This window comes from Caretta caretta, chromosome 21 (assembly GCF_965140235.1).
Source record: "Caretta caretta isolate rCarCar2 chromosome 21, rCarCar1.hap1, whole genome shotgun sequence".
In the NCBI taxonomy this organism is placed as follows: Eukaryota; Metazoa; Chordata; order Testudines; family Cheloniidae; genus Caretta; species Caretta caretta.
The window spans coordinates 3,699,408-3,715,953 of NC_134226.1; the positions used below are offsets into that span (position 1 = coordinate 3,699,408).

Consider the following 16,546-nt stretch of genomic DNA (forward strand, 5'->3'; position numbering starts at 1 on the left):
GTTAGGTTGGTTTGGATCCTGGAATTCCTATTATGAAGGTGTAAATTCTGGATTGATTTCAATGAGCTTTGGATCAGGCCCTTACCCTAGTGTAAAGTAGGACTAACTCCAATTAAGTCAAGCAGTTATATGCGTATGAAACCTGTGAGAGTTCAAAATTTGGTCTTGAGTAAATGACGACACAAGGCGCAAGGCAGTGGAGAATCGGGCTCCATGGAACATCTATCAGTAGAGTGGGTATGAACAGAGCTATGTAAGTGGAAGGAGTCTAAGGACACATAATTTAGGCCACGCTCTATGTCACTTCTGAATTGGGTTGATCCTCTCTAACCCTGCTTTATGGGGAAGATCCCCAGCTGGTATAACTCAGAAACGTAGAACTAAAGTCAATAGAGCTACACTATCTTATGCTAGCTGAGAATGTGGTCCTGGATTTATACAATGTTTACAACTAATCCAGAGGCTGCTGTGTATTCTTCATTTTAAGTGTAGGGTATATCTCTGGAATTGGTAATAACTCTGAAACTAGAATGATGTTTTCAGAGCAGCCACTGTATAACCCAAAATATAGCTTTCACTTAGAAATGAAAAATACCACCTCTTTTCTGTGCTATGGCAATAACTTGAACACGGTCTTACAAAGTCTATTTAACAAATAGACCGACGTGTGGATTCATCTTTTAAACATGAACTGCAGCACAATATTAATCTTATTCTGTTTCCCCCGTTTCCCTACGTTTAAAAAACCACTAAAGCCATAGAAGAACAAACCAGTGAACTAATGAGAAGCAAGGACACTACAGTAAAAGGCCACAGGAAAATGAAAAGTGATTGCAAGTCTCCCATAGATATGATTAGACCTACTGCTTCAAAGGGAAAAAATACAGGTCTAGTATATTCAGTCATATTTTTTCCTGGTTTAATTTTTTGATTCCAAATAAACTATTCAATACATTTGTCCCTTTTTTTCCTGTCCATTATCCAACCTGCACTCTGCAGATATGGTTGTTATTTGTAAGTATAACAAATCTCAGGCTAGAGGATGCCTATAAATTATTTTCTCTATCAGCTATTCACTATTTGTGGTGTGCAACTGGCTTAGTAGCTCTGGAATAAACTCACACCATGCTTATCCCTTAGGATAGTCATAGATCATTTTTGTTTCATTCTACCAGCACTCATTACAAACAAATGCTGGTGCTCTTGTTAATATGAAAATTAATGAGCAAAATTCTGCCCTCTCATACCCACTCTTTCCAGACACAAAACACCTCTCAATGGCAGTGAAAGTTCTGCAAGCTGAATGAGTTCAGAATAGATCCACAATGTAGAGAAATCTGCCTGACAGCAACGATTCAATAAGAAAACAGAGGCTCAGAAAGAAGTGGACTTCTAATTATGTCAACCCAGCATCTAAATCCTGCAGTCGAGCAGTACTGCACTTTCTACTGCTACTCCATAGTCTGGAGTTTTTATTTTCCCAACTCACCCAGAACCACCTGGCTTGATGCAGGGGTAGGATTTGGCAGATAGAAACGGGAGACAGAAAAGGCTCGAGCTCCATCTGCCCAGACAGTATACTATTGTTCTCTACGATATATTTTCCTATGCTCTGTATGCATAGTTTTGGCTACCAGCACAGAAATTCAGAACATAACATTATCTCATGGGCTGGAATGTAACTTGCATTTGTGATGCTGTTATATTGATGTCTAATGATTTTAGGTTAGCAGCAATGCACTTATTACAATTAGTAATTGTTTGTATTTCTGGAATGCCTAGGAGCCCCAGCCACATACCAGGACCACCTGGTGGTAGGTGCTGTACAGACACAGAACAAAAAGACAGTCCTTGTCCCAAAGAGCTTATTGTGATCTATGAAATACTTCCACCCTTCATTCACACATGTATTAGGCATCATAATAGACTTCTTGAGTACTCAGAGTCTGTTATCAAAGCACTTATTTTTTGTAGTTGTTTTCCAATATTTTCATCTCTCTGCAGGCATTGATGATATTGACAGACACACTGATCTACCATGAAAGCTATACCACTGCATCAGGAACACTCCTTTCCCAATCCCCTGGGGCAGTCTCAATATCAAACACTGCTCAGAATACCAGCCGTGGCAGGATACTATCAGACGTTACTTCCTTTGGGTGCAACCAGGAACCTGAGCTGACAAGCAGGGTAGCATGTACACAAAGAGGCCTATTCCCTACAGTGGCTTGCCAGCAATGGTTTCCATGCTATATTCAGCATACAGGTGTGACATATGGAAAGATGGTTCCTCAAGCAATCTGAAGTTCTCATTTGGATGCTGAGATTGTGTTAAAAGTGACAGGCGATTGCCATCTGGTGATTTCACCCTCAAAATGAAATAGCCACCGGTGCACCCAGGATCACACATTTTCATCCACATCATGATCACAGAGGATTCAATTAAAACAAGCACTTTTCCTTCTCTGTTCCACAATCCACCCTCCAGGGTTTACGTCCATTTGTAACATCTTCATCACCCATTTGTCTTTCCGTGCACCATCAATGAACTCATCAAGGGACAATTGCCCTGTAGAAGAAATGGGGAAGATAGCGATCAACAGAGTTCAGAGTAGCAGCCCTGTTAGTCTGTATTCACAAAAAGAAAAGGAGGACTTGTGGCACTTTAGACACTAACCAATTTATTTGAGCATAAGCTTTTGTGAGCTACAACTCACTTCATCGGATGCTGTAGCTCACGAAAGCTTATGCTCAAATAAATTGGTTAGTCTCTAAGGTGCCACAAGTCCTCCTTTTCTTTTTTGATCAATAGAGTGTGACAGAAAGGCCTGGTTTACACTTAACATTTAGGTTGACATAGCTGTGTTGATCGGGGTGTGAAAAATCCACACTCCTGAGCACTGTATCTATGCCAACCTAACCCTCAGTGTAGACACAGCTAGGAAGATGGAAGAATGCTTCTGTTAGCCTAGGTTCTTTGACGCAGGGAGGTGGTATTCCTTCACTGACAGAAAATGCCTTTCAGTCAGCACAGGCTGTGTCTACAACCTGGATATGTCTACACTACACACCACTGGTGGTGGCATTTAAGGGACATGCAACTCCATGCCACAGTGAAAAGCACATCGTCTCCTCGCTAGGGTGTGTAGCTACACCTGTCAGTGAAAGGCTCCAGCCGTGAGCAGGCAGCAGGACACTACACTGCTAAAAGCAGCATTGTAGCTGGAGAGGCATTGCTTGGGCAAATAGATAGTGTGCAGGGTATGGACTTGAATACATACTCACACCCTGCAGGCGCCTCTTTACTTACCTAAGCTATGCCTCACGAACTACACTGCTCTTTTTACCTGCGCAAGGGGGACTACGTATGTGTGTACCCTACATGCTGCCAAAAGAAGGGTCCAGTGGAGATGCACCTATGAGGTTGTGCCAGCATACCTATGGTGCCATAGCTATGCTGGTGTAGTCCCTGTAGTGTAGACATACTCGAAGTCAGAGAGAAGAGGAGAAAAAGGAAGTAAAAATGATATTCTGTACATTAAATGTAAATGTAACAATGAGGGCAACAATTCATTACCAGTCCTCTGCTCATCAATGTGTGACCTGTCTTCCAGGGTACTGTAAAATCACCAAAGGTATAGGTATTTCAGGTTTCGATCCATCCCACAACACGTTTACAGTCATCAGATCCCTTTCCTAAGGCCTTGTCTACATGGGAAAATTGACTGTTCAGAATAACTATTCAACTAGCACTATTCTGGTATCATTTTGCTATTCTGGAATAACTCCTCTGTGTGGCCTCTCTATTACTGAATAAAAGTGATTGTATTCTGGAGGAATTATTCCAAAGCAGAGTAATTACTCTCCAATAAAGTCACTTTTATTTTGGAACAGTGTCCACATGGGGGGTTATTCCAGAATAGCTAATATTCTAAAATAGCTATTCTGGTCAATTTCCCCATGTGGATAAGGCCTAAGAGACAGAAAAATATTCAGGCCTATCCTTCATGAAGTGGGCTTTTGACTAAGATCAAGTGTTGCTATAGTTTGATATCTGATACATCCTTTCTCAAACGAACTCTGAACCTGATCCTGCAAACCATTATTGATGTGAGTGGTCCCATTGACTTCAATGGGACTATAAAGGACTACTCCAGGGTTTCAGGATTGAGCCCTGTATTCTGCCTTTGCAGGGTACCTCATGATCTCAGGGATGTAGATGGGTGTGGAATAATTATTTAGCTAGATTAGAAGATCTTTCCCATGTTGAACTCCTGTTTTCTTTTGTTATGATAACAGGAAATGTTCTCCTTCCCTTCGATATTGACCTTAATATAGTTACTTCAAGATTTACCTCAATGTAACTGAGATCAGAGCGTGGTCCACCATGTCTAATATAGATAAGATGATCCTCCTTCTAGGTGATCAACAATAAAGTCAATTAAATTGGTCTAGTCAGCATAGGTGTTTGTTCACAAGGCATGAATCCAACCTGAGCTGTAAATTTCTTACCGTCCCCATTCTCATCCACTAACTGAAATATCCTCTCCACAACTTCCTCGGGGGAGAGCAGTGGAGTCCTCTTTTCCCTTTCTGACCGACACACTTTCTTCAGCCTGTAAATAGACTGGAAGAAAAGAAGCTTGTGAGTAAAAGGGCTGTCAAGCACAAAACAACAAAGAAAGAGAGTTATTAATGATGACATTTAGCACTTTGAATCTGCTGTCTGTCTGTCTCCCTGTGCCTATCACAAACATTAATCAAACCTCAATGCTCCCCTGCAAGCTGGGTAAGCAAGTATTACTGTCCCCATTTTACAGATGGGAAAATTCATGCTGAAAAGTTAAATGATTTGTCCAAGGCTACATAGCATGTCAGTGGCATATCTGGGGAAAGAAACCTAGTGCCTCCCTCCATCCATGCCTCTCAGATCTGAGCTCATTCACATCTCATTATCAGTATTACTACTAATTTATTTGGGGTGAATATAGTTGCTGACATTGGGGCCAGCTTTGGCAGATTCTGTGCTACTTCTGGCCCTGCTGGCACTCTCCAGCTGCAGAAAAAATTTCTCTGCTAATAGAAAAAAAAAGAGGGGGAAGGGAAATAATAATAATAATAATAATAATAATAGTAAGTGAAAGTGAAAATGTTATTATTGATTAATTAATTAATTAATCTAAATCCTCGGGATTGTTTCCTCTTCTGGGTCCAATTGTGCTCTCAGGGAAGTTTTTGCCACTGAATTCAATGGGAGCAGGAACAGATCCTTACATGCACACCCCTAGAAGCATTTCAGTTTGTAAACATCTCTAAAATGCAAAAACCCAGTAATAATAATGACCTTTCATTTATGTAGCACCTTTCATCCAAACAGATGCTAAATGAGTGTTCTAGACAGGTTCCTAATATGATTTCAAGCTAAGAGCAGATACACTAGTATGCTAAAATATCTGGTCCAAATTGGAGTCAGTGGCATTACTCAAGATTTGGAGTAATGTAGTTGAAAGCACAGCATGGTCTAGTCTATTTTCTGTCCCTAGAATTAGACAGGTCTTTTCTATTCACCCCTCCATCCCAGCTGCCCTTGGGACAAATGCCTCTTCAGCACCAACTGTGTTCATGAGGTTGAAGCGTTTGGCTGGCATCTTGCCAGCCTGGAGATTGGTGAAGGTATGACACAGCCATGCCCGATTCAACATAAGAACATAAGAAAGGCCATCCTGGGTCAGACCAAAGGTCCATCGAGACCAGTATCCTGTCTACCAACAGTGGCCAATGCAAGGCGCCCCAGAGGGAGTGAACCTAACAGATAATGGTCTAGTGATCTCTTTCCTGCCATCCTCTGACAAACAGACACTAGGGACACCATTCTTTACCCATCCTGGCTAATAGCCATTAATGGACTTACCCTCCATGAATTTATCCAGTTCTCTTTTAAACCCTGTTATTGTCCTAGCCTTCACAATCTCCTCAGGCAAGGAGTTCCATGGGTTGACTGTGCACTGAGTGAAGAAGAACTTCCTTTTATTAGTTTTAAACCTGCTACCCATTTATTTCATTTGGTGGCCCCTACTTCTTATATTATGGGAACAAGTAAATAACTTTTCCTTATTCACTTTCTCCACACCACTCATGATTTTATAGACCTCTATCATATCCCCCCGTAGTCTCCTCTTTTCCAAGCTGAAAAGTCCTAGCCTCTTTAATCTCTCCTCATATGGGATCCGTTCCAAACCCCTAATCATTTTAGTTGCCTTTTTCGGAACCTTTTCTAATGCCGGTATATCTTTTTTGAGATGAGGAGACCACATCTGTATGCAGTATTCAAGATGTGGGCATACTATGGATTTATATAAGGGCAATAAGATATTCTCTGTCTTATTCTCTATTCCTTTTTTAATTATTCTTAACATCCCGTTTGCTTTTTTGACTGCCGCTGCACACTGCGTGGACATCTTTAGAGAATTATCCACGATGACTCCAAGATCTTTCTCCTAAGTTGTAGCTAAATTAACCCCCATCATATTGTATGTGTAGTTGGGGTTATTTTTTCCAATGTGCATTACTTTACATTCATCCACATTAAATTTCATTTGCCATTTTGTTGCCCAATCACTTAACTTCTTTTTGAAGTTCTTCACAGTCTGCTTTGGTCTTAACTATCTTGAGCAATTTAGTATCATCTGCAAACTTTGCCACCTCACTGTTTACCCCTTTCTTCAGATCATTTATGAACAAATTGAATAGGATTCGTCTTAGGACTGACCCTTGCGGAACACCACTCGTTAGCCCTCTCCATTCAGAAAATTTACCATCTATTCCTACCCTTTGTTCCCTGTCTTTTAACCAGTTCTCAGTCCATGAAAGGATCTTCCCTCTTATCCCATGACAACTTAATTTATGTAAGAGCCTTTGGTGAGGGACCTTGTCAAAGGCTTTCTGGAAATCTAAGAACACTGTGTCCACTGGATCCCCCTTGTCCACATGTTTGTTGTTTGTTACCGGTCTGTAATTGCCAGGATCACCTCTAGAGACCTTCTTAAATGTTGGAGTTACATTAGCTATCTTCCAGTCATTGGGTACAGTAGCTGATTTAAAGGACAGGTTACAAACCATAGTTAATAGTTCCACAGTTTCACATTTGAGTTCTTTCAGAACTCTTGGGTGAATGCCATCTGGTCCCAGTGACTTGTTACTGTTAAGTTTCTCAATTAATTCCAAAATCTCCTCTAGTTACACTTCAGTCTGACAATTCCTCAGATTTGTCACCTACAAAAGACGGCTCCGGTTTGGGAATCTCCCTAACATTCTCAGCAGTGAAGACTGAAGCAAAGAATTCATTTAGTTTCTCTGCGATGACTTTATCATCTTCAAGTGCTCCTTTTGTATCTCGATCGCCCAGGGGCCCCACTGGTTGTGTAGCAGGCTTCCTGCTTCTGATGTACTTAAAAAACATTTTGTTATTACCTTTTGAGTTTTTGGCTAGCTGTTCTTAAAACTCCTTTTTGGCTTTTCTTATTCCATTTTTACCTTTAATTTGGCAGTGTTTATGTTCCTTTCTATTTATCTCACTAGGATTTGACTTCCACTTTTTAAAAGATGCCTTTTTATCTCTCACTGTTTCTTTTACATGGTTGTTAAGTCATGGTGGCTCTTTTTTGTTCTTTTACTGTGTTTTTTAATTTGGGGCACACATTTAAGTTGAGCCTCTATTATGGTGTCTTTGAAAAGTGTCCATGCAGCTTGCAGGGATTTCACTCTAGTCACTATACCTTTTAATTTCTGCTTAACTAACCTCCTCTTTTTTGCATAGTTCTCCTTTCTGAAATTAAATGTCATAGTGTTGGGTTGTTGAGGTGTTCTTCCCACCACAGGAAAGTTAAATGTTATTATACTATGGTCACTATTTCCAAGCGGTCCTGTTATAGTTACCTCTGGACCAGATCCTGTGCTCCACTCAGGACTAGATTGAGAGTTGCCTCTCCCTTTGTGGGTTGCTATACCGGCCGCTCCAAGAAGCAGTCATTTAAAGTATCGAGAAATTTTGTCTCTGCATTTTGTCCTGAGGTGACAGTCAATATGGGGATAATTGAAATCCTCCACTATTATTGAGTTCTTTATTTTGGTAGCCTCTCTAATCTCCCTTAGCATTTCATCATCACTATCACTGTCCTGTCAGGTGGTCGATAATAGATCCCTACTGTTATATTCTTATTAGAGCACAGAATTACTATCCATAGAGATTCTATGCAACATGTGGATTCATTTAAAATTTTTACTTCATTTGATTCTACGCTTTCTTTCACATATAGTGCCACTCCCCTCCCTGCACGACCGGTTCTTTGTCCTTCCGATATATTTTGTACCCCGGAATGATTGTGTCCCATTGATTGTCCTCACTCCACCAGGTTTCTATGATGCCTATTATATCAGTATCCTCCTTTAACATGAGGCACTCTAGTTCACCCTTCTTATTATTTAGACTTCTAGCATTTGTGTACAAGCACTTTAAAAACTTGTCACTGTTTATTTGTCTGCCCTTTTCTGATGTGTCAGATTCTTTCTGTGAATGTTTCTCGTCTGATCTTGCCCATACTTTATCCTCTTCCATCATCTCCTCCTGACTAAAACCTAGAGAATCTCTATCAATAGACTCTCCTCTAAGAGAAGTCTCTGTCCGATCCATGAGCAGCTCTGCAGCCATTGGCTTTCCCCCCCCCCCATCTCTTAGTTTAAAAACTGCTCTGCAACCTTTTTAATGTTAAGTGCCAGCAGCCTAGATCCACTTTTGTTTAGGTGACCTTAAAACCATTCCCTGTTGACCTAAAAACCATGGCTAAACTTCACTAGGGCTGTCCTCCCTGATGGTGCTGATCAAAGGATCCTTACCACACCTGCTGCCCATGACCCATCCAAGAAGAGAGGTCAATTGGATTTAGTGAAGAAGATACTAGCTAATTACAATCCCTGCTGTGACTACTAAGTACTTCCCTTGCTGTTTAGGAGAGAATTGCGCAGATACAAAATTTGTATCGGCATCTGATCCACGATCCGCAAACATGGCTCGCGGATATCCTCATTTGAGGATGTGGATATCTGCGGATATAAAGCAGATATCCACAGATTTGCAGGGCTCTAAGAATTGGGAAGAAGTTCCCAGAAGAGGCTAAATGCTCAGGTACCACAGTGAAGAGTGAGAGAGAGAGAGACAGAGCAACCTTAATTCTTTCAAAGGAAAGCTGATCCTGCCTGGTCAAAGAGAACTTGTGCCAAGAAGAGCTAGTCCATCCTGATTTCTCTGAACATATTCATTATTCATAAAGATTTTTCTAAGATTTCAGCTGACAAATGTTCAGCCTACAAGGGTATCCACGAACTAGGGACTGTGACTACTTGCTATTTTTTTATTCATGATATCTGACTGATCACTTATGTCACATCGAATGTTTCTGACCCCTGACTGAGTAACTGAAAACTTTTAAACAGGAGAAGACTGAATAAGGCATTGTGAATATCTTTGTTTCATGCACAAGCAACCTGGCTCACGTATGAACGCTGACAGGCACACAAAAACCAGGCTTTTTTCCAACTGCTTGTGTGTACAAAGCTCATTCAAGCAAATGTTCACCAAAGGGACCTCATCAAACCGAACACTGATGGGGATTCTAATGGATATTATTAATGATGTTTTTGCAGCATTCATCTGACTCTAGTTATGAGCCTAATCCCAGCAATTCATCCTCTCCAATTAGAACCAGAAAATAGAATTCACCCTTCTCCCTCACCCCGATGATTATTTGTTCCATACTCATTTCACATGTGACAATGACATCAGTAAATTAGAGCTGATCGAATTTTTCCAAATTTTGACTTTTCAACAAAACAAAGGGATTTTTTTTGCAGAAAGTTTCCCTTTCTTTGACCAGATCTTTTGATACAGTATCTTTTCAGAGAATCTCAAAGGGGTTTATAATCACTAATTAAGTCTCACAAATATCCCTGTGAAATAGGTACATATAATGATACCCAGATGGGGTAACTGCAGCACAGAGAGATTGAGAGTTTTGTCCAAGGTCACACAGTAACTAGAACCAATGAGTCCTGGCGCTCAATCCCTTTGCCCTAAACTCTAGGCCACAAGCTCTCCCTCAACAGCTGTCTATGTATGAACAGCAATTGCAGAATACATAACAGAAATTCACAGTGTGGATCAGCAAGGATGATTCTGCCCAGTATTACCACTAACTTGTGTCTCTCCCCTTACTGCACAGTATTCAGGCAGGAAACCTTAATCCAGACTCATAAATAATATGAAATTCACCCCTTCCACACTAGTCAGAGTATGTGTTGTTGTGTGAGGAATTCACTGGTGGTTACAGGGACAGGTCCTCCCTGGCTACTGTTTCTGCCTCCTGCCTTCCTGGGCCTCTGATGCATGGTCTGTGGGCAACTGATCCATATATCTGCAGATCATGGAACTTATTCCCTGGCCTTCTCCAGTGGTTCCCACCCTGCCATTGCACAAAGGATGTGGTAGTCCCTGTCACTGAGGCTGGCCATTCTCACTTCAGGCTTCGTCATTATCCCGAATTATTTCTGCAATTACTAACTCATTTGAGAACAGTACAGGTCATTATGTTGAGCAGGGAAGAGTGTCTTGCTTAATGACATTAATCCCTTGGCTCATGAGTAGTATGGGGCATAAAGAGCATACCCAAATGAGTAGATAGATTTAGATCTTGGGCTTAAGGCATTGAACTGAGGCGGAGAAGATGGTTCCGCTCCTGCCTTTGCCACAGACTCCCTTTCTTTGAGCAAATCACTTAATTTCTCTGTGCTTCCCTTCCCCATCAGTAACATAATCCTTACTTACATCCTTTGTCTGTCTTGTCTACTCAGTTTGTTAGCTCTTTGAGGAAGAGACTGCCTTTACTATATGTATATATAGTGTCTAGCATAATGGGCCCCTGGTCTCAGTTGGGTCCTCTAAATGCTAGTAATAGCGAAGTCCTACTCACATCAACTATTTCTAAGAGCTCAGGTTTGTCTATGCAGCCGTTCCCATCCTTGTCGTACACTTTGAATGTCCATCTCAGCTTGTGTTCCAATTTTCCTCGTAGGACAAGATTCAAAGCAGCCACATACTCCAGAAAATCAATGGTGTTATCCTGCAGACACAAGAGAGGCAACCACAGGGACACTTAGTCAGACCCGATCAATACAATCGTTTTGTATTGTAAACAAGGATGAAAGATATGCTGAGGTGATTCTCTTGATTATGTGGTTATTTATTTATTTCTTTGCTTCCTTACATTTTTGAAGGAATCCTGTGCACTTTCAAGCCAATTGATTGATTGTGCAAAGGGCGATCTATTGTTGAATCTGATCTGAAGGTTTCAGGTGTTCACTGTCTTAAACAAAAAACAGAGCCTTCCTCAATTGCTCTATTTAACTAGGTGAGAAGGGAAAAGATAAGGAAAAAATCAGATCAAGTCTTGTATATACAGAATTTTTTAAACTTTGGTCTATTTATTTTAACAAGGAACAAAAAACGCTGTTTAAAATGTGCATTTATTTTAATACTCCCTAGTGTGCTCTAGAATTGCTCCCAGTGGATGAAATTCACCCCTGTGCAGAGGGCCAGCCAAAGTCTATGCTTTGTGTAAGTCCTGCTTCCGCCCCACTTAAGCTCTGCTTTGAGAGTTTTAACTGGGACTTAGCACCACATAGGCCTTTGCACAGGGATGAATTTCACCTTCTGTGACCCTGCTGGACTGAAACTGATATCAGCCCAGAGTAACCTGAATTTCCAAACAATGGAAGATTTTTAACAATATAAAGATAAACCATGATCCAATCTACAAAGGTACTTGTGAGCTGGTAGTCTACAACGTGGTGTGCTGCTCCTTGGAGATCTGAGGTTCAAAGGGAGAACTTAGTGACTTTTCACTAATACCTAAAGCTACAGACATGGGTCTAGATCTTTAACTGGTGCAAATTGCTGCAGCGACATTGACTTCAATAGATTTAAGCCAGTTTACACCAGCTGAGGATCTGGCCCCAGATTCCCAACCACTAAGTCCGAGGACTGTCTCCCCTCAGGGCAGGTTGCCCTCAGAGAGGCCCTGCTATGTAAACCAGGTTTACAGGAGTATCAGCTCATGGCCAGTGATCAGAAGGACACTGGAAATTGCACAGGAGAATACTCGGGCGGCCCACCAAAATGTGCACTTCTTAAGGCAGCGAGAATCACTTGTCAATGCCCAGCATGTTCATTCAGTTTATTATGGCTGTTCCATAACAGTTGTGGTGGGTCTGTGCTTTATGGGAAGACCAGAAGGTCAAAGGTGTTTCTATCTTGTGTGTGCGGTATCTAGTCTATACTTTGCAGGATATGATGTCTGAAAGATTTTCTTACATTCACCCTCCATAACATTTTGGGAGTATTATGATCATTACATTGTTGTTAAAAATATCCCCTTTTTCATTCCATTCATGCCTGCGCTTCTCTCCTGCTAGCGCTAATGGGAGGTATGTACAGTATGTGCACCCACCGCAGAACTGACTTCTGTGACCTGATACTGCAACTGTTAGTGTACAGGTCCCCGGCTCCACCTCACTGGAGCGCCATTGACTTAAATGGGGCACTCATGTGCTGTCATTTGCAAGACAGGGGCCTGTGTTTGTTTGGAAATGCAATCTTTGCTGAATTTGTATAATTTCAAATTAGAGTAATGCAGAGGCAACCACACAGACACTTAGTCAGTCCCAGTGCCCATTTAGACACAGTTTAACACCTTTAAGAAACAATCTTAATGAAATTAAACTGCATTGAAAAACACCCCTTTTTGCTCAGGTAAATAGCAAGGCCCTGAAAGTCAATGGGGTTACACAGGTGCCCCCGGCATGGCTGCAGTTGCAGTACTTGGGCTTAAGGTTTTGTAGAAGCTTCTTTTCAGCAACCTAATTTCTGAGCCAAATGTGATTTGTCAGACTCTCTTTCATGGCCTCGCCTGCTAACCTTTCTCTGGACGTGACCCTACTGCTTTCAATCGAAGCAGGATAGGGACCCTCTAAATCTAATGGAAGGCAGATGACCATCAAAGCTAATGTCATCTTGGGATGCATCAGGAGAGGTATTTCCAGTAGGGATAAGGAGGTTTTAGTACCATTATATAAGGCACTGGTGAGACCTCACCTGGAATACTGTGTGCAGTTCTGGTCTCCCATGTTTAAGAAGGATGAATTCAAACTGGAACAGGTACAGAGAAGGGCTACTAGGATGATCCGAGGAATGGAAAACTTGTCTTATGAAAGGAGACTCAGGGAGCTTGGCTTGTTTAGCCTAACTAAAAGAAGGTTGAGGGGAGATATGATTGCTCTCTATAAATATATCAGAGGGATAAATACCAGAGAGGGAGAGGAATTATTTAAACTCAGTACCAATGTGGACACAAGAACAAATGGATATAAACTGGCCACTAGGAAATTTAGATTAGAAATTAGACGAAGGTTTCTAACCATCAGAGGAGTGAAGTTTTGGAATAGCCTTCCGAGGGAAGTAGTGGGGACAAAAGATCTATCTTGCTTTAAGATTAAACTCGATAAGTTTATGGAGGAGATGGTATGATGGGATAACATGGTTTTGGTAATTAAATATTCATGGTAAATAGGCCCAATGGCCTGTGATGGGTTTTTAGATGGGGTAAGATCCAAGTTACCCGGGAAGGAATTTTCTGTAGTATCTGGCTGATGAATCTTGCCCATATGCTCAGGGTTTAGCTGATCGCCATATTTGGGGTCGGGAAGGAATTTTCCTCCAGGGCAGATTGGAAGGCCCTGGAGGTTTTTCGCCTTCCTCTGTAGCATGGGGCACGGGTCACTTGCTGGAGGATTCTCTGCTCCTTGAGGTCTTCAAACTACAATTTGGGGACTTCAATAGCACAGATATAGATGTGAGGTCTTTTTTAGGAGTGGTGGGTGAAATTCTGTGGCCTGCATTGTGCAGGAGGTCAGACTAGATGATCATAATGGTCCCTTCTGGCCTAAATATCTATGAATCTATGAATCTATGAATCTATGAATCAACCCTTTGTCCCAAATTGACTTGCAGTAATGGTCACCACCATACAACTAATATGGCTGGGGCTTCAAAGAAACTTAGGAGAGTTGTGGGAACCCAACTTCCCTCAAATTTTAGTGGGAGCTGGCTGCTTAACTCCTTATACTCCTTTCCAAATCTACCTGTCTATCTATCTAATTGATAAGGTTAATATTTAGCAAAACAGATTGGAATTAGGGGCCTATTTCTCCATTACCTTGACCTTGTATCATAATTTTCACCAACACAAAGTTAGTACACAGTGGGCATAAAGTGTTACTGAACTGGAATGGTAGCATTTCACACCCATTTTGCAAACGTGTAAATGACAACACAACAGAGAATCAGGCCCAGAATGTTATAATTATTTAAGCCACTTCTTACTTCTTGAATGGTTTAAATCAATATATTGATTAACTTCCACCTGTTTATCGTTATTTGTGCATATGATAATGATACCTAGCTTTTACAGAGCACTTTTCCAAATCCAAAATACTTCTCCTGTTTATAACATAGCTGATGTTAAAAAGATGTGTCGGTTGTCACTACTTAGGGACTTATCTTGCACTGCTCATGGAAACAGCAGCTATGAAAATAATTTAAATTATATCGGCGAATTATTAATGCTCTTGTGAGAGCAGTGGAGAAATTTCAGAGCATTGGAAACTAACAAGGACCAAATACTGTCATGATAGTACAAATAATTAATGTTAACAAAAATGAGTTACATGGTAACTCTTCAGGATAGAGGTTGTCTTCTTTTGTGGCTTGCACATTTCTGGTGCTTAATTAATCATCAATCATCATCATCATGAGTTACCGTGGGAGTAACATGAGCCAGTGAAATCAGAGGGTCTGCTTGCAGAGCGAAGTACTAATCAGGATGAGTAAGAGTGGCAGAATCTGGCTCAGTAATAGTCATCTCAGCACTGGATCAGTATTTGAACTCCATGGGGTGTTCTGGAGTGACTGAAAAAAGGAGCACTTTGTCCTGTTATTTTCCAGCTTCGCCTTAGTTCTATATTAACTATATACAGCAGGGCTCTTTTTTAGGACCTGATCCAAAGACTAATTAAGTCAATTGGAATCTTTCTATTGACTTTGGTGGGCTTTAGAATGGGCCCAAAGTTAAGTGACTTTCTGCACATAACAGCTTCACTCACCAGATTGTTCACTAAAACTGGGATTTCAGTCTGTGCTTTCATGGCACTGACAATACAAGATTCTCATTCCATTTCACAGAATACAGAGCCTCACTAGACCTTCATTCACTACGATTCCCTCTATACCATGAGAGGAAGTAAACTCTTTGGCATTCATCTCTACTGTCTGAGGATCTTTGGGAACATTGGCTAACGTGGGAGCCTAAAGTTAAGCATCTAAATCCATAGTTAGGCATGTGAGTGAGAAAATATTGGCCTTAATTTGCTACCTATGGTTTAGATTCAGCTACCAGAACTAAAGGGGATGTTTTCATTTAGTTAGTCCTTGCATCCTGGAAGGAACTAGAGCTCCTTCTTGGGCTACCAGGGTTCAACCCTGACAGATCTGTCACTAACTTTGTCTCAAATGTAATAAAAAACAAACAATAGGATGCGATGAGCCAAGACAATCCCCAAGTTTCAGAAAGAAAAGAACACTGGTGATTGATCTACTTAACCAGCACCACTACTGCAGGTCTTTAACACTTACCCCATTCTTATCAAAAGCTTTGAACATAGTCTCAATATATTCTGCTGCTTCCTGGTTATCCTGGACTCCAAAGAAGCGTTTGAATTCATGCATGAAGAGAGTCCCACTGGGACATTCGACCACAAACTTCTTATACCATTCCTGCAACTCAGCAACATCAATGTCTGCTTGTTCCCCTTCCTCATTGGTGAAATGTTGTCCCATGTTGCTCCCAAAAACAGAAGAGAAAGATTGACAGAAAGAAAAAAGAAAGGAAAATTTAGTCAAAGTCCTTTAGCTTATATTGTTTCTTTTTCTCCTTCAGCTGCTTTTTCTTTCTTCTGTTTCTTCTTGGGTTATTTCCTGTCTTTGTTTCTCTATCCTGTCTTTCATGGGTACTGTATATTTCTGTTTTGTTACCTTGTGTTGCTTTTGCTTTATTTCTTCTCTTCTTTCTTTCTCTTTCCTTCTATTCTGTGGTCTCTGCTCACCGCTACAATCTCATTCCCTCATTAGAGGATCCCGGAGTGGGTTTCCTTAGTTAAATTAGTACAACATGTGGTGTTAGATGGGATAAAAATAACTAAGATCATTAGGAGATTCCCACTATGTGTCACAAAGACCTTCACATGTTCCAGAGCAGGGCCTCATTTAAGAGCAAACTCCAGGCAGGATCAAAATGATTTCTAATGTCAATCTAAGGATTTGAAAGCTGAGGTTCCCACTAATATGTGATGTATAATCCCCTTCTCTCTGACTCTGTGCATTATT

At 41.0% G+C, this 16,546-nt stretch overlaps 1 protein-coding gene across 1 annotated transcript; it reads right to left on the minus strand.

Annotated features, from left to right (window-relative positions):
* Window positions 1–2,438: 2,438 nt before the first annotated feature.
* On the minus strand, window positions 2,439–16,000 carry GUCA1B (guanylate cyclase activator 1B). Its single transcript, XM_048827120.2, has 4 exons — window positions 15,797–16,000; window positions 11,022–11,171; window positions 4,513–4,627; window positions 2,439–2,569 (listed from the first exon to the last, which is right to left on the minus strand). Exons 1-4 carry the CDS (start codon window positions 15,998–16,000, stop codon window positions 2,439–2,441), a joined length of 600 nt encoding a protein of 199 aa, XP_048683077.2.
* Window positions 16,001–16,546: the final 546 nt, after the last annotated feature.